Source organism: Pagrus major, chromosome 5 (assembly GCF_040436345.1).
Source record: "Pagrus major chromosome 5, Pma_NU_1.0".
Classification (NCBI taxonomy): Eukaryota; Metazoa; Chordata; class Actinopteri; order Spariformes; family Sparidae; genus Pagrus; species Pagrus major.
In genome coordinates, this window is record NC_133219.1 from 38,065,426 (window position 1) to 38,084,713 (window position 19,288).

Here is a 19,288-nt window from a genome sequence, read left to right on the forward strand (position 1 = left end):
TCGGATGATATCCTGACCCTTATTTATTCGAAGTAAGAATTCAAAAGATGTTCAATTCTTACACATTGCACCTTTAACTTGTACCTTTTTTGTCTCTCAGGTTTATTGTCACATAAACAATCATACACAGCACAATGTATGGTGAAATAGGCGCCTTGCTTCAGAATGGAATTAACAACAGAAAAATTAAACACTTTAGTCTGCAGTTAGTTTAGAAAAATTAACCAATAAAACCAGCGCACAATAATACATGCAGTATAAGAGGTGACAGGAATCTGACAGGAGTGTATATCAAGTAGATAAATTATGAATTATGCGTAAAGTCCTCTGTAAAGCCTCTGCTTCGGGACCTAAATGGCCAGAGGGTGGAAACATCTCCTCATCCCATCTGATTTGACCTTCAGGCAGAAGTAACGCCTCCCTGACTGCAGCAGAGAGAAGATAAAAAAAAACCATTACAAGGTGCATGGGTATTATGACATTTGGAGCCATAAATCACAATGCTGAATGAGTATTTGTTGTACTCACTGACCTGTCCCAGGCTGGTACCGTCCCCGGAAACATCCCTGTTTTTAACTGTGCATTAAAAACATTAACATACATTTACACAATTAATTAACTTAAGGACACATTAGAGGTTTGCTTTAGTATTTTTAATTTGATATAACTCTCTACTTCTACATCTCAAGGAAAATATTGTAATTTTTAAGGCAACACATTTATCTGACAGCTTTAGTTACCAGTTACTGTTCAGGTTAAAATTTTTCATACTCTTCCTGTCAAGTGAAAACCAGATGTGTTGATGTTGAATGTTGAATAACCTCTTTTTAAACCGTCTTGGATTAGCTGAAAACAGGCTGTTTCTCCATGAAAAGTTGACTTTTTACAGATTTGTGGCCACACATATGATGACTTTGCATAATGTGATGCATTGTTGCAGACTGAACTGCCTAAAAGCATATTAAGAAGTTAAAATGAGCTTAACTTATACAGTTAGTACACAATTTCATCAGTCGGCCTGCACCACAGTTTATCACAATAAAACAGATACTGTTGTCAAAATGCATGCAAACAGAATTTCCCCCCCTATTTTAATTAATAGATCATAACATTGGATATTTCAATGATTACTGACCACAAAACTGGAAATGTCCCCAGTTTTCATTTTAGAAATCTGATCACCCTAATTTCCAGGGGACAAAACTTGAGTTTGCTCCAGAGCAGGACCAGCAAAGCCCCAGGCTAAAGCCACAGTGAGCAGACTTTATGATGATACCCCCAGGGTTGAAGGAGGTCCTGAGAAAAGCTCTCAGACTGAGAGAGAGGAGCCCCACAGGCAACTGCATACGCGCATGCGCAGAGCTAAATCCAGCAGCTGAACCTTGTGTCAAAACACAGAGGGAAACCAGCAGCAGAGCGCAGAATATCTCCCTATATCTGCTTTAGCTCCTCTTTTTCGGAAAGTATTCATCGACACAAAGTGTTTTTTTCTTTTACGTCCGCGTACCATGACCGAACAATCAGCATTACTTCTTCGAAAACAACTGGCAGGTAATGTGAACACAAAACTGTAAACAAATATAGCCGATATAAAGGCTGCCTACCTAGCGGCTAATGTTAGCCTCTTTTTTTTTTTAGCTACGCAAAGCTATGTTTACGCCATAGGAGTGAGCTCAGAAAGCGAGGCAAGCAACATGACGAGCTCCTATATCACTGCGGGGTTAGCATGGGGGCTAAGTAGATTGATTAGGTGGACGTAAAGACATTTGTTGTGAAGTATACGTGGCTGAGATAACATTATATCGGAGCTAACAACGCTAACCTTGCTAGCGGGCTAGCAAGTTCGACATTAGTTAGCAGACGGAACAAAGGAATAATCAATCCAGGGACTCATCTGCTCTGATTACTTCAGCTTTGCTAATGATAGCTTTATACATGCTAAGCCTTTGATAGATTAATATGCATCTGTATTAGTAGCAACTTGATTAAATTTACTAACTCGCCAGCTAGCTCCATAACACAATATGTAATGTTTGTGGTGTCAAAGCTGGCTCAGACTGTACCGCTTGGTTTAGTGGGGATACTCTTCTCTGTGTTCAAGCCAACAATGACAAAACTCACATTGTTCTCCTGTTGGGTTACTGTGAGAGCCATCATACATCATTATTATTGTTTGTGGCGGCAGTGAGTGACGTCTCTGTTCTGATTAATGGCAGACACATGGACCTTGACACACAGATACCCTCTGATGTAAAGTCTGCCTGCAGCTCACTGACAGTTCACATCAGTTCAGTGTCTGAGGGTCCATTTTTTTAAAAACCTGATACAAATATTATATAAGTATATATATTTTTCTTCTTTCTGCACCACTGGTTATTAAAACCATGATTCTTGTTGCGAACACCCCATTATAGCTGATATGGTTAAAGGGGCACTATGTAGTTTTGGAGAAGAAATTCAAACTCAGAATTTTGATATTTACAATATTAATGAGGTAATAATACAAACTGAGAAATATGTATTTTTTTCATAAATGAGTAAACAAGCTGTTCTCAGAGGAACGTAAGGTCCCAAGAACACTGTTTGAAGCTAGAAAGGTGGCAGGGTCTGCCACATATAAATAAAACAGTATGAAATTAATTAAGATTAAAATTTAATTCCCAAAACTAGGTAGTGCACCTTTAAAGTCCTATATTAAAGGGGCACTTTGTAGTTTTGGGGAAGACATTTTAATCAGATCTGTATTATGCCAAAAACAAACTGAATAAACAATTTCTCTTTGTGTTCATGACTGAATAAACTGAATAAACAAACTGACCTTAAAGGCCATCACAGTTTCATAATGTTTTACTTTGTTTATATGTGGCGGACCCTGCCACCTTTCTAGCTTCAAACGGTGTTCTGGGACCTTATTTTCCCCTGAGAACAGCTTGTTTGTTGACTTGTGGAAAAAACTAAGATTTCTGAGTTTGTATTATTACCTGATTAATGTTGTAAATATTAAAATTCTGAGTTTGAATTTCTTCTCCAAAACTACATAGAGCCCCTGTAAGAAGTTTTAGACTCAGTATGTTGGTATGAATTATGTACAAATATCCTGTTTATGAATACTAGTGCTGGTAGCTGATCTCTAAGGAAATGTTACTTGTAATTTGAATAAAATGGTGAGGAGGATTCAACTGGTCCGAACTCTTCAAGATCAGGAGAAGATATGAGCGATGTCATAATGTTACGAGGGTCAATGTCTCAGACAGTTTATAGTCTTATCACGATGCTGCTGTAGTTTTAGTATTTTTCCAGCTGTACACTGTAGCCAAAGTGACCTACATTGATAAAGTTAGACCTACTGTGATAATGTACGATAGCTCTGAACCACTCTCATGGTGCTGAATTATAAAAGAGAAATAAGGAGACAGGTCATCATCCTTTTCTGTGACTGATGTCAGATATTGGACTGAATGTACAATTTGCTAATCTTGGTTTCTCTCTGCGTGGGGATGTGAATCACTCCCTTCACAGTGGTTGATTCAATTCACTTCTTCAAGCTGGTGATTCAGTGCGACGGTGATTACTATTTTTGGAGACCACGATTTGATTCAGTGAACATTAGCCAAACTGAATAGCTTTTGAATGAAGTCGCGATAATGTTAGAGCGTGACTTATTCCCATAGACAGTGATAAACATACAAAATGACCTTAGATATTATTAAATGCAGACACACAAAGTAATGTTTCTTTTGCTTCTCTAAATATTATATGAAACCATACACTGAATATCTCCTGAACACATGAAACAGAAGTTTTATTAGAGGAATGCTTCAAGGAAATTTTTTTGGATATTAAAATTTCTATGGTTCTAGCCAGAATAACACATCTGTGCCAGAAAAATGAAACAAACGCTCAGGAGATCACATCAGCACATTTCATGCTTTGCTTTTAAGAGTAATGGTATTAATTAAAGGTGCTACGACAGCAATAACTACGTATTCATTCTGGTTCAGCAGCTGTTAACCTGCTTTGTGTTGTTCATATAAGTCAACATTAAGATGCTTCACAGGAGAGTTTGTCTCAGCAGCGGTTACCAAAAGGACAAAAACAAACACACCGCTCACCTTAAATTCACCTACAACTTCTATCGTACTTCATCAATGTCAGACTTCAGTGCAGTACCAGGTGTTTACTGTGCACCGCTTCTTGCAGCATATAGGTTTTTTTCTGGTGTTGTGCTCTTGTGGCCTATTTTAAGATCACTTTAAATCCCAGTGCATTTTACCGTTTTGTTTTTAACCCTGCGTTGGTTGTTTTAATTACCATATGGAAAAAAGGACGAGTTTGTTTTCCAAAGCATAGAAAGCTGAAGTCATGCCCCATGGGACCTTATTTCAGAAAAAAATGTATGTAGTGAATGAAGAGAGACAAATAATGTTCTGATCCCGCTTGAATTGTGACATGAATCATAGCTGAAAAAGCCATATCGTTCGACCCCTATTATATATCGTCACAGTAATAACTGTGACTGTCGCTCCTCTTTCTGTCCTTTGTCAGGGATTTGTCAATCTACCAACATTTTCCTCCAAAAAGACACCCATTAATCTTCTTACCTAACTCACACATGCAGACATGTCACTTTTGTTTCATTTCCAGTTCATTGCGCTAAAAATACTTTCTGCCTCTTTTTCCAGAGCTCAATAAGAACCCCGTCGAGGGCTTTTCAGCTGGTCTGATAGATGATGACGACATATATAAATGGGAAGTTGTGATCATCGGTCCACAAGATACCCTTTTGTAAGTGAGAAAATATTATGATAAGAATGTCTTTGATTGAGGAAATTACTGTTTAAAGTCTTCATTTCTTATTTGTCCTTGCTCTGTTCTTTGTTTTGCAGTGAAGGAGGGTTTTTCAAAGCATACCTAACCTTTCCTTATGATTATCCACTACGGCCTCCAAAGATGAAGTTCATCACTGAAATCTGGCACCCAAATGGTAAACACATCAGGAGACGGTTACTTATTTCGATGTTTGACTTCTTTACATGTTCTGGAGAAATAAATGCTAGTTTGTTTGATGTGTTTAAAGCTTTTTGTGATCCAGCAGAAAAGAAATCTTTTGTTTAATCACTTCATATTGGCTGCAGTTAACTTCATGCTCTGTCCTCTACAGTTGCAAAGAATGGGGATGTTTGCATCTCAATTCTGCACGAGCCCGGAGAAGATAAGTTTGGTTATGAAAAGCCCGAGGAACGCTGGCTTCCGATCCACACGGTAGAGACAATCATGATTAGTGTTATCTCCATGCTGGCAGATCCCAACAGCGACTCGCCAGCTAACGTGGATGCTGCGGTGAGTTACGCTGCTTCTCCCATCCCCCTGACACTGTAAATCTCTTTTCATTCCTGTTATCTGTACAGTTTGAGTAAATTGAGGATGCGTCATTGAAAGACTCTGATGTTGCTCCCACAGAAAGAGTGGAGGGAGGACCCTAACGGTGAATTCAAGAGGAAGGTGGCTCGCTGTGTAAGAAAAAGTCAAGAGATGGCATTTGATTAGGAGTCAATTATAAATTCCAGGGTAAGTACATTGAATTGCGTCTGCTCAGTAATAGCCACATGTGAAACCTTGCAGCTTGAGGTAATAGTAATCAGGATGCTCTTTTTTTTCTCAGTTAAAGGAAATGCCTTCAGAGGGAAAATTTCAGCAAAAGGCTTTTGCACCCCTTGTTTTGCCAGTCAAAGGAATTGGTTGGCTTCAACCACGTTTCTGTGAGCGGTCGTCATTTTCCGCAAGATGAGCCAATTTGAGAACCCTACCAGCGAAATTAACCTGTTTCCTACCTGGAATTGTATATTTAATGTTATTTATTTTGAAAAATTAATGATGTAAGATATGTCACTACTGTAAATTAACTTGCTTTTTTATCTGCTGCTGAACAGTTTCTACTTTATACCAGGTTTCTTATGCAATTTAGTGGTCAAGATTGTGTAAAACAAAAACAAAAAAACCCGTTACCATTAGGTCATCACTCGTCCTCCCTTCCTGCTGAATAATTACCACCAGATTAATTAATGTCGGCCCAACGAATCTCCGTCAATAGATGTGATTAATTTCAACACTGTCATTGAATCACTGTTGCCTTTTGTTGGCTTCACCTCCTCACAGTGTGCTTGTTGTCTAGAGAGTCAGGTTGAGAACTTTAAGAAAGGTTTAGAAAGAGTTTCGTTCACTCTGTTTTTCTGAGAAACAGCCTCCTGTTAGCATCTTCTTCTTTTGAGGTATAAAACTATGACTCTCAAAACCTGCATGATCCCCTCAAACAGCTCTGTTATGTATTGTTGCTAGCTGTAGATGTACATGGAATGGCTTTACTCAGTGATTTGAGAGTCACTGTTTTAAAATAGCACAGCTAATGTTAAGAGGAGGTTTGTGCCAACTTCACGAGGGGTAAAATAAACCTCCAATATTCGCTTAAACGTGTCCCTCTTTGTCGATGAAGATTAATGATCACTTAGTCTTTTCACACAGTTACTATAAGTCATTGACAACCAAATACAGTCTGTGAAAATAGCCTAAGCTGTGATTATTTCGCATGTGTGCTGGTTTACTGGCACCTGAGCTTACCTCAGTTTGAAAGGATAACAAATTTGACGAGGATTATGGTTGTTTGAGGTCTTAATCTCTGAACGTGGGTAATTCTAGGGGCTCCATAGTAGAATTAGGCTCGTCGTTCTCCGTTTGTCGTGGCACATTTGGCTTTCGATCGGCGTGCGGGGTAAACGGTGATGTGAAGTCACAATCACTCACGGGGGTTTACACTCTGAGGACTTCGGGAAGATTGCCGAGTAATGCTATTTAATCCTATCAACATCTTGAGTTGCGATTTGGTGCATACTTAGATAATAATTATCACCTTTTACTTAATCACTGAATCTGGGTTGTAATTCTTGATAGAGACTTGAAGTTAACTCACCACTTAGTAATACGTGTTCTGAAGGGGAATGAACACAATCCTGCATCTAGGTTTTATTTTGAAAGGGTCTACACACAGTCGTGTTCGGGTGGAGTCTGGAAACCATTGGCTTTTGCTCACTTTCATTGATGGTGTTGCTGACGATGAAGCCATGATGACATCTATTTTGAATTATGTTCTACATCTGAGACTGACATTGAAAAACTAGCAAACCATCTTTTTTGGCGCATGCAATCAGGTTTGAAGGAGTTATGAAGGGTATGTTTAAATATGATACCATTGTTAGTACATTCTGGGGTGAATGTGATGTGTACAGTTAGTAGATTTCTGTAGACTTGATGATCACATAACTGCTGTTGACATTACCTTTTTAAGTCAGAATTTTCTAACCTACCATGACCTCCTCTGACCGGTGTTCACTGTATTTGCACAGATTCGGTGCGTTTGAAATGTCATTAAGCAATACGCCCTGAAAATGGTGTGTCCAGGTAATCCACCCTAACGCCATTATTATTTGTTTTAGGTTTTTTTTTCTCCATTTTGTGTCAATGCAATGTATATCGGACATGATGCTCAATAAAGTGTGTAAACAGAGTGGCTTTGTAATTGTGTTTGTGTTTTACATTTTAGATGAGAACACGCTCTGGGTTCAAGTATATTAGACCTCTGCTCTGTAATTGGAACCCTGGGAATAGGATCACATGTCGGGGGTTGGCTTCGTTTCACACTAATAGCCTTCGCAGGCTGCAACACATACTGAGCTGATAAAGATGCGAGCAAACCTCTCTGACATATCAACAGGAAATATTTGGATTGTAAGTAAACGATGAGGAAGAGGGTTACGTTTGTTGAGCAGCTGAAAAAAGACAATCTGTTAAAAAATGGAAGTGGTCACATCTTTATGAGGTAAGACCGCAATGTGAGTGTTATTAACACCTTTAGTGGAAGAATATAGATTATAGATTTATTCTTTTCAAAACATTTTTAGGTCTGCAGAGTCTAACAAGAGATGCACAGATGGTGAGTCAAATGTTAATTTAAATGCCTGAATAAACCTGATGTTTTCATGACTGAGTATTTGAATGCATACAGATGTTTACTTTCTACCCCTGCTTTGAGTAACTACTTATGTAATTTACTAGTGATGAAAGAAGTATTCAGATGTTTTACTTTTGAAATGAAGCCAATACTACAAGTAAAAGCACTGAATTTTAAATTCTACTTGAGTAAAAATGCAATACGCAAATTATAAAGTATCAGAAGTAAAAGTAGTTGTATTGAAGAATGGCCCCTTTAAGACATTCATATAATATGGCATTATAATTACAGACATATAAGCTAATAAGCAGTGAAGTTTTGAAAGCCTATTGGTTTTGTATGTAAAATATTGTGAGAGGTAACTATATCTGTTAAATAGATGTGGTGTAAAAAGTACAAAAATGTCCCTCTGATATGTAGCTGTGTAGAAGTAAATGTAGTAAGTTGCTTAGGAGTCAATTTCATGGTATAAATGTTTTTTATTTTTGAGAATGGGAGAAATAACAGTAGACATGGAGAGAAAGGAGCAAAAAGAAAGAGTAAAAACAAAAACAAGCACATCCAGAAGGTTTCAACAACAATAACCACAGTTATGAATAGATGTAATACAAAGAAGTGTCTTTCTTTTGAAAAAAAAGGGCAGTATGTACAGCAAGGTGCTTCACAATGCACACAGCACATTAGTTTTTATCCTGAAAGAATTGCAGCACATGGTCCCAGATCTTATCAAACATATCTCCTTTGTCTTCCTCATTTCCCACACGCAGGATGAACTTTTTTGCAATCAACATTCCAAAGAAAACAGTTTTTTCAGACTTATTTACATGAGAAATGGACATAGTAGCTCCAAAAATAGCTCCGAGTGGGTCGGGTTCCCACCGCTTCCCAAGAGCTTCTGGAAAACAATGAAATATATTTTTTCCATAATGTGTACAGTTTACTGCATGACCAAAAATAATGTGCTAAATTACAGGTTACAGACTGACATCGGTTGCAAACGGGGGAGGCATTAGCAAAAAAGCTGTGGAGAGTTTCAAACTAAGATTGTGTCTCGTGTTTACTGAGCAAAAATGTATCATCATGTATACTCTTCAGACACTCATCCCAAACGTCAGCTGTAAGTTCTACATTCAGCTCCTCTGCCCACGTCTGTGTGAGTCCTGTTGTGATCAACAAAGTTGTGTTTCGTAGGATGTGATAAAAAAAGGAAACCACCCAACATGTAGAGGCATCAGATTTATTTATCGCCTCCAGGGACTCTTATGCTTATGGAGGATTTCAAAGTTGTGTACGTGCTTTCTAACATAATCTCGAATTTGTAAATATCTAAAAAACCTGAAGCAGGGATATTGTAAGATGTGCGTTACTGGTTCCCCTTCATATATAGATCACCTACATTATAGATACCTCTCTGTTTAAATAAACTTTCAATAAACTTCACCAATACATTAAATAGAAGGAATCTAGGTTAGCATTAATGAGGTCAGTCATGTGTGCTAAAATACACTATAATTAAATTCCAGTAGAGTGTTTTAAGCTTAAAATGTGCTGCTTAAAGGAACAGAAGACCCTAAAATCACATTTTTCCTTGTGCTATTTATCCATCCATCTATATTGTTTGTTTTGGTGTTATATTAGAGAGAACTCACATCACACCTTTCTATGACTGATGTCACGGCAACTCACACAAAAAATTATCTGGATGGATAAATAGCACTACAGGTAAGAAGTAAAACATGTATTTCTGATTATGGGGTGAACTGTCCCTTTAAATAACGCCACAGATATCACAGTAGTCCAAAATAAAGGCATCTTTTGGTTATATTTTGGATTTGGCAGGCTTAGAGAGTCTACCTAGTCAGCAGATGAGGGCGATGTACAGAGGAACGAATATAAATGTGTCTGCAGGCGGCCAACACATGAAGACGATACACATCCCCAAATCTATGATGTCTGCGCCCTTCCTACAGGTGACCACACAACACTAGATCACACATTCAACTTGGTTTTCTTCATGGTATTTTTACTGTTAAGGTATTTAAGATGGTTTGAATGATGTAATTATTATATTCTACATATGTAACTGTCATTCTGCCCTCTATAATCACATCTGTCTTGTTTCTGTCTCAGCATCCAGCCCTCACAGCGGGACAGAGACGCTACCTCTGCAGCATAGCAAACGTTTACAGCACAGAGCGCATGAGGCAGCAGATGAAGCAGCACTATCTCAACGTGCTGCACACATGCCTTCAATCAGGTGTGTATCTAAACGTCTCAGTCGTGAACTTCCAGCACTATCATCCATCCCATGTTGTGTTTTGTATCTCCTAGGTCAGAATCCCACCTGCAGAAGGAGGCATGGAGATCATCAACACAGAGAAAACAGTGCATTCACAAAGGACGCAGAGAAGGATGTGACAAGGGCGAAGCCACAAGGACAGAGGAAAAGCAACAGCAGCAATACAGCACATTCTGATGTTATACTACCAAAAATAGTCAACAGATGACAGATATAATGGCAAATGGTTTCACTATTTCTAAGGCTTTAATGACATTACGGTAAATATTAATGTTGATCTTTGAATCCACATCTGTTTTACTATCCCACTTTTACACAGACATGTATATTTCAGATATTCTTATATATTTATAGATGTTGTTCTGTTAGTTGTAGTTTTCATTAAGTGTACATGTATTCCTAACCGGGCTATTAGCCAAAACATAATAATAAATATTATATTGGACATTTGTCTGTCAGTTTGCTTCATGGGAGCTTACTTCAGGAAAAACAGTCGCGTTAGTGACGTCATCTAGTTTAACTTTCACCAAAAACCTGTAATTTAAACACTGCAGAGCTGCTCCTGCATATTAGCAGCGCACAGAAGTGACCTACTCTCCTGTCACATACCTGCAGCTGTCACTATGGCGAGTTTTATTGTGTTTTTTTTCACCTTTGTTGATACTTTTTCTGTCATGGCGGCGGCCATGTTGGTGTTCGTGACGTATATTGAGCGAGACGATGTAGTTCACTGAGCGGTTTAACACAAAACTAGATGATATTTTACTTTACTTGGAAAATTATCTTTTCTGTTGACAAACATCATATTTGTGATTCATGCTACAATTAAAACTGTATCAAAAAATTATTTGTCTCTTGTATTTCTTTGTTGAAATGGCGCAAACCGGAAGGGGCGTGGCTTCGGCGCACCTTTACAATGATATCGATGTCTCTGTTAAATAAACCAACAAATTAAGATTTAATGCTAACTTCATGTATCTGGAGGCCATTTTCATCGAGTAATTAAAATATTAAATCTTACATTTTCCCGGAGAGGTTCCACTTCAAGCCAGCTAGCTCCTTTTGCCAGCACTACTGAATTCATAGAAGCAGCTAAGCTAGTTAGCATGTGTTAGCATGTATCACACTGGAGATGTTAGCATCGCCGTCTGCCCCGTGACGAGCCTGTGAGTTGAACCTCCTGTCATCAGCGAATATGAACTGTCTTCTTGAAGGAAACTGTGTGAAAGGTAACTAGTAACTTAACTTAGTAATAGTTAAGTATGATCAAGTTGAATTTGCAGTATCATTAACTTAAAAACTCTTAACTTACAGTTATTGTAGCTGCTCGTGTGAAGCTCGTAAAACAACATTCATTTATGCTAAAATGTGACGCTAACGTTAGCTTAGCTTACAACTAACTAGCTAACCTTAAGTTCACAGTTATAAACACAGCTAAGTTTTAGTTTTTCAGACGAGGCCTGCCAGCAGTTGACTCAAATGAAAACGGGATATTTTTTTAGTTTTGCAGTGAATATATCAATAAAATATCTATTTATTATCTATGAATAAAAAAAGGGGGGAAATTCTGTTTTCATGTATTTTGACAACAGTAACAGGCCGACTGATAAACTTGTGTACTGACTGTAGATGTTTAAAGTTAAGCTCATTTTAACTACTTTATTTACTGTTGTCCAGTTTAATCTACAGCAATGCATCATATAATCGTACAATCTTTAAAAAGTCAACTTTTCATGGAGAAACAGCCTGTTTTCAGATTTGACAATGCATTTTCCAGTTAATCCAAGAGGGTTTATAAAGAGTTTATTTAGTTTAAGAAGCTAAAGCTAAAGGAACATTTAATCTTTCAGTTTATCACAAACATTCAACACATCTGGTTTTCATCTGGTAACCAAAGCTGTCAGATAAATATATTGTAGTAAGAAGTACATTATTTTCCTTGAGATGTAGAAGTAGAAAGTTACATGAAATGAAAATACTCAAGCAAAGCAGAAGTACCTCTAATGTGTACTTAAGTAAATTAACTGTGTGAATGTATGTAAATGTTTTTATAAATGTCACCCAGAAATCGGGGACGTCTGGTCATCCTAGCTTAGTTGTTGTAACACATGGAAACATGTAGCTGTGTTGCTAATCTTGAACCGTGGTGCCTCCTTGTTGTGTTGTAGCATTTGGAAAGGCTATTCACGCCCTGTCACGGATCGGAGATGAGCTGTGGTTGGATCCCATGGTCAAAGGGGTGAGCAGCACCAAGTAAAACAGTGTATTCCTGACCTCAACCAAAGGAATAATCAGGAATAATGACTCTTAGTATTAACACACCTCTAGTTAATACTTGCCCCCTCCTTTCTGCAAAGCTCTTGTTCATACTATGATCCTCCCCCATCTGTCTTATTGCAGTACAGCTTGGTCACAAGCAGGTGTGACTAGACTCAAGCCTGTGTCCTCACTCTATAAACAATTCCTAGAAGGATTAGATAAAAAGATAAGGGATTAACCTCAGTGTAATATTCTAAAAAATATGATTTTCTCAATTTTGATAACTCCTTATTTTACTCAGATGCCTGCCTGATGTTTGGCAGTATTAGAGCATCCAGTAGTTTTCTTTTTTGTTTACCTGCCCAGGGACAACAGATGCAAATTACCTGCTAGCTAGCTCTGGTGCAATTACTTTTAATTGTGTGCGGTCCCTGTAAAAATGAACAATAAGGTAAAAACATAAAAGTAAACATTTTATTTGTTATTTTAGATGAGGCCTCTGGATGGGTCCAGGCTTTGGGGGGCTCTGTTACCTACTTTCTCCTTACAGGTAATAACAGAAAGGAGCGTCATCTTGACTGAATCTCTCTCTCTATCCGTCCCTTACGTACAGCTGGCACTGAGAGCAGTGAACTCTGCTCATTCTGCATATGCCTGCTTCCTCTTCTCGCCGCTGTTCTTCCAGCACTACAGCCTGGGATCAGAGTCTGAGCAGGGCAGTGGAACAGTCAAATGCAAACTTGTCATGAAGGTACATCAGTCATGTTGGTCATTCATCCGTACAGAGCTCAAGGTGACATCACAGCTCACTGCACAGGACACCATTTTCTGGGATCAAGGAGACAGTAGTGGGATAATAAAAAGTAGAGTTGACGTGATAATGATGTCAACAGTGATGACAGTACTATCTAAAACATGTCTCTTTGTTTTTAAGTCTGTTCTCCCCCTTTTCCGGTGTTTGACTTCCATTGAGCGTAATGTGGAACGATGTCAGATAACAGTCGGCACACCCAATGACCGAGTGATGATCCAGTTCTTCTGCAGGCATGGTAGGAAATGTTGCATTAAGCATGCTGCATGTAAAGGAAAGATTCAGGACCTCTTAAAAACTCTGAGCCTGTTTTCTATACTTGGCCAGTTTTCTTTCACCATGTTCAAAATGACCATGCTGCACACTGCATTGCATATTGTCAACACTTGGTGGCAGTGTGCTCCAAATATCCTCTGCTTCTGTGATAGGCATCACTAAAACGCACAACCTGCGGTTCCAGGAAAGCGAGGCCTTGCAGGCAGTGTTTGCATCACACCTCTGTCCCAATGTGCTGAAGGCTCCTGCCAGGTTAGCAGCTTACTGTTCTGTTATCACGTTAGAGCCTCAGCTTTCCATGACAACCAAAGGTCCAGGAGCTGATTTCTGTAATTACTAGGGATTTACATTAACTGTGAAATAGATCTACAATTAAAATTTGATAAGTTGTCAACTATTAAATGAATCGGCAGCTATTTTGATAATAGATTAATTGTTGTGAGATTTTTTTTAAATGAAAAAATGTCAAAATTACCTGATAATGTGAATCGTTTCTGGTTTCTTTACCCCTGTATCACAATAAAATGAATATCTTTGGGTTGTGGACAAAACAAGACATTTGAAAGTGTCATCTTGGGCTTTGGGAAACACTGATTGACATCTTTCACCATTTCCTGACAATTTATAGACAAAACCACTAATCGATCAGTGGAGAGATTAATCAACAAGGAAAATAATCGTTAGTTTCAGCCAGACTGTGAAATGTATTATGTACGTGGTACCTTCCTGCAGTCCTCCTGTCTCTGGGAAGCAGTCAGATGAATACCCCAAAACACACTCACAGCTTCAGTTCAGTGCAGTTCATTTTAATCGGAGGGCATAAACATTAATACCATCATCGTTCATGAGCACAACACTGACATAAAGCTCTCTGCTGAGTGCTGACGTTGATCCTGTGTGTGTTTGCTCTTCCTCTGCAGGCTTCTTGGTGATATGGTGATGCATTTCCCAGTGTGCCAGGAGGAAATCACTCTGTCCGTGACTCCTGAGAGAGTCAGTCTGAGAAATTACTATGAGGAGGGAAACGGTGAGCTAATGTTACACTCTGATTTGGCCCCGGCCCAGGAAAATACTGTGACTGACTGATATCATTAGATGTTTAAAAGTTCCTTTGAAATTGACATTTGACAAGCTAGCCTGAAGATGCAAACACGACATATTTAATCCTTCAAACACATTAAAACAAATGCTGTACATGTTGTGCCGAGGCTGTTTGACTTGGACGTACTTCTGTCACAGATCGCAAGAAGACGATGTGCACAGAGATGTCCTTACACCCGGACGAGTTTGACTACTTTCAGGTCGGAGTGGACTCGGACATAACCTTCTGTCTCAAGGAGTTAAGGGTAACGGTTATTTTCGGACGCTTCCTAGTATATTATGTGTGTCTGTCTGTGTGTGTGACTGGCTCACGGGGAGCGTTTCATGTCTAAGAGGTCGTATTTCTGGTGTCCGAAATCCTCGGCAGCCGTCTCTGTGTATCGTTTCCATGTGAACTTTCCCCTCAGTGCTGTGATTCGTCTTTATAGCGAAGATAGTGTGACCCAAGTGACGCATATTGTACCACCACATGGAAAAAGTGATTGAAGTTACGAGTTGCAGAAAGTATAGGCTACAGATTGCGTGGTTCATTTTGAAATGTAACTCTGAACCCAAGTAGAAATGTTCTCAGTCAATTAAATCTTAAATGATTTTATATAGTAACAGGAAAACATGAAGTCTTTGAGGACTATAGCGTGCTCAGTAATGCAAAGTGTCGAAATGAACACACCCAAATTTAAATTGCTTTCCTCTGTCTTATTAAAAAACCAAGTGAAGAGACTCGGTTGGCCATTTGAAACTCTGGATAAACAGTCCTTTGCATTAGTCCCGTTAATGAGACTTGACCTGCGTTAACGCCCATGACTCTTGTCTCTAATGTCTTGGAATGTGTCTTGGAAACCCCGCTGTGAGGCACTCATTAGCCAGCCTAGTCTTCTTGTTCCCATCTGTTTTTGGGAAATCGGGTTTGGGTGGATTAGAAGCCGGGGTTTTACGTTTTAGTCGGCCTCAATTTACTCTAGCATTTATGTTTTTCTTCAGCCTGACAGGAGCCATGGTAGTAAACATGTCCGACACAAACCATGACGGTACTAATTATCAGATATTAAAATTTCACAGTCGTGGCATGGTTTTACACAGTTAACTGCTGCTGTTGTGTTTTTCCAGGGCTTGTTGTCCTTTGCAGAGTCACATTGCCTTCCAGTGTCGGTTCACTTCGCTGCTGCAGGAAAGTAAGTCTCAGTGTGATCAGCTTGAGTAGAATTCGTATCTCGAGTTACAAGGACCAACGTCAGTCGCTGTACCACAGGCACTCAAAACCACAAAATTCAGTTAACTATTTTGTCTGTGGGTCTGATGATATAACCGGCCCCTTTACCCAGTGACCATTCATGGTGAGTTTTTCTACTTGATTGTCAAACAGAGGAGGTATTGTGATTATATTTCTGTTAGATGTTTATAAATGTGCTTTTGCAGGCCGGTGTGCTTCTCTGTGGAGGACATGGTCCTCGAGGCCTCTGTGGTGTTGGCTACTCTGATGGACTCTGAAAGCAGGAGCCCCTCTCAGCACACACAGACCCCGGCCCCTTCTACCCCCAGGTAACAAAACACTGTGCTCGCTCCAGACACACTGCTCCGAATCCTCATGTTCAATAACTGAGATCTGTTCTACCTTCAGCACAGTCACACAGACAAGAGTAGGATTTATTCTCTTGTTAGTCTGACCCGGCAGCGTCCTTGTCACAGCTGAAGCCTGTGCAGGCCCAGTTCCTCAGATCTGCTGTGACGGTGTATTGGAGAGTATAATTGAATCTACCCACAGGGTTCCACCTGAGCTTCTCTCCTGGCACTCAGTCAAGGCGGTTTTGCCCTCATTGGCTGTTTTAGCTTCCTAAGAGGGCATAGTGTTACAGCAGCCAGCCTTGTGTCTGTAACAGAGATAAATAGGGCAAGCCCAGGACATGTGGGGTTAGGCTAGAAGCCTGTCAGTGCCTGTAATCCCCTCATCTCCGCTTTGTATGTTAGTCTGCCAGTGTCACTGTCCTCTCTGTGTCTGTGTCTGTGGGGCTCTGGGTGGATCTGGTCACACCGTTCCCAGCTGAACATCATTTGTAGCTCGGTTTACTTGTGTCTCTGCAGAGAGAAAATTTGCAGTCATAAAAACCTTAATTGTGAACCACAAGAAGTCTTTTGATGTCTGTAACTGAAGTAGAAAGGACGTCTAAAATTACATTGTAGAGACGTTAATTTTTAACCCTGTAATGACGCCACTTGGACATCGATAGTGAACGTTGAAAAAAAGAAGTGTAAAAAAGTCTTCTGAACGTCGTCAAAGACGTTGAATTGACGTGTATGTTTTTGCTCAGTGGGGATGAGCAGTACTCCCGTCCCCTCCGCCCAGGAATTCAACACAACCTGCTCTCATTAACTTGCATTTTCTGCTGTGACATGAATCATTCAGGCTGTTTGCAAACATATGCTGTGCACTTTTGGTATTCGTGGCATGATCGTAAGAAAACTTGCTCGCTTGCTGCCTCAGGGGGCTTTTTGAAGTAGAGCTAAAGAGCCTGAGGTCGTCGGCAGACTTTAGCGTGCTCTCTTTACCTCTTCCTGCAGTGTTTGTCTTTGCATCTCTGGTCTGGTTGTTTCTCTGAGGTTGATGACATGTAGTGTGGTTACATGCGAAGGTTTGTTTTACTGTTTGCTCACATCGTGCTTAAGGCCACTTTCAGAATCAGCTGATGCGGAGCTACACACCCTGTTCTTAATATTTCCAAAGAGTCTGAACATATTTCACAATGTTTGAACTCTTTTAAGTTGATATTAATGTCAAGTTTATTATCCTCATTATTCATCTTGGCAGTTTTAGTATCAGAATATTTTGGTTAGTCAACGTCATTTTGACACCACTTCGTAGACAAACCACAAGTGAACTAAGCACTCATTTAATATTAATATCATTGTGAATGCACAACATGATTCCTGTCAGAGTAATCCTATTTTTCCCTTATTTTGTCTTCAGCACCATCTTCTCTCCCTCCTCAGACTTGATGATAGCACTGAGTACTATGTGTCAAATTTCTCTGAGACATACTGTGACTTCTCCGTGTTGTCTGCATGGAAACATGATTGTTAGTTTGCGGTCATGGAACATGTCCCTGTACACCACAATTACACTGCAGACAGTCAGGAGCTGATCATTACCATGTGTTGTTTGTTGTTTGTGTGTTCGCAGACGTGCAGTCGTACCTCTGGGTTCATGTGAGGCAGACAGCAGGGAGCCTCAGGGTGTTGTTACTACGATGGAGATGATACCATCCAGCCAGGGCAGCCCCATCGTGAACCCGCTCGCTGCGATGCTGCTTCTGTCTCACGCCGACAACCCTAACGAACCCCGTGAACTTGATGAGGCCTGTGTCAGTGTCACCACGACTCCTGCTTCCTCCACGGTAACAACAGCTCCCTGTTGGTTTGTTAATTCTTAAAAACCCCTCGTGGCCTCTGCTTGTTTCCTGAGGCTTGCAGGCTTTGTTGTGTCGACAGGTCGGCAGACATTGTGAAATGCCAAAGTGCTTGAAATGTTTTACCTGATCTCTGCTGAAAGTATGACTGAAGAAGAAATACAAGATGACACAGAATGTGAGACCTATCCAGACCGATTTCAGCATTTTCCGATTATCAGCATCTGTCATTTTTCTGTCAGATTGCAGATAAAATAAACTAATTTAAAAATGTGCTACTTTGATGCAACATCCTCTCACACAATGCCCCGCCCACGATATCTGATTGGTAACACGTCACAATTAATATCCTATAAACACTGAATAATCTGAATCTGCAAAATAACTAGTAACTAAATTTATTAAATAACTGTAGTGGAGAGGAAGAGTAAAGCAGCAGAAAATGGAAATACTCGAGTAAAGTATCTCAGAATTGTACTTAAGAACAGAACTTAGGTTTATTTCATCGCTGGTTGTTCAAAACTTTGACACAAAGAGTTTCATTTCTGTCCCAAATATCAGTTGTCAGTTGACCCTTAATTAGCATGAATCAAACTATTTTATTGGATTCAGTCTTGTTTCCTGTTTAATCTGGCTGGCAGCTGGCATTGTTCCTCCATGTTGAATGTTTTGGTCCGGGAATCCTGGGATGTTTCGTCCCCTCGAGGTGAATCTCATCTTTTCAGACCAGTTTTTAGAGACCTGATGCAACACTCTTATTTTCTTTAACTGTCAGCACTAACAACATGTCGTATCTCTTTGTCCTCATAGATCTGCTCGCTCCTGTTCAGGGCCGTGTCCTCAGAGCAGGGCGATGTTTGTGTTGCCCAGCTGCCTGTTCTGGCATGTTACAGCGACGGAGAGGAGGATATGGAGGAAGACTATCCAGGAAGCCCTTCACTCTGAGGACGGAGCCATTACAGACTACTTGTTTCTCGTCTGTGGTTTGGACTACAAGATCTTATTTATATTATATTTAATGAACTCTGTATTTTTAAGCATGTTGGTTGAAGCTCTTTTAAATTGTTAATAAGTTTCCACACGATGTTCAGTTAGAAATTCCAGAGAATGTTTTTATAACAATTATTTATCAGATAACA

The 19,288-nt window shown here is 39.6% G+C and overlaps 2 protein-coding genes across 2 annotated transcripts; both read left to right on the forward strand.

Moving 5' to 3' along the window:
* Window positions 1–1,389: 1,389 nt before the first annotated feature.
* LOC140995779 (ubiquitin-conjugating enzyme E2 G1-like) lies at window positions 1,390–7,558 on the forward strand. Its single transcript, XM_073465864.1, has 6 exons — window positions 1,390–1,551; window positions 4,683–4,785; window positions 4,887–4,984; window positions 5,162–5,340; window positions 5,461–5,568; window positions 5,663–7,558. Exons 1-5 carry the CDS (start codon window positions 1,509–1,511, stop codon window positions 5,545–5,547), a joined length of 510 nt encoding a protein of 169 aa, XP_073321965.1. The 5' UTR covers window positions 1,390–1,508; the 3' UTR covers window positions 5,548–5,568; window positions 5,663–7,558.
* A 3,676-nt stretch (window positions 7,559–11,234) lies between these two features.
* rad9b (RAD9 checkpoint clamp component B) lies at window positions 11,235–19,198 on the forward strand. The gene is made up of 11 exons (XM_073466261.1): window positions 11,235–11,530; window positions 12,470–12,540; window positions 13,174–13,311; window positions 13,495–13,609; window positions 13,800–13,899; window positions 14,568–14,674; window positions 14,887–14,993; window positions 15,856–15,920; window positions 16,165–16,287; window positions 17,924–18,137; window positions 18,960–19,198. The coding sequence occupies exons 1-11, from the start codon at window positions 11,497–11,499 to the stop codon at window positions 19,092–19,094; spliced, it is 1,209 nt and encodes a 402-aa protein (XP_073322362.1). The 5' UTR covers window positions 11,235–11,496; the 3' UTR covers window positions 19,095–19,198.
* The last annotated feature ends 90 nt before the right edge of the window (window positions 19,199–19,288 follow it).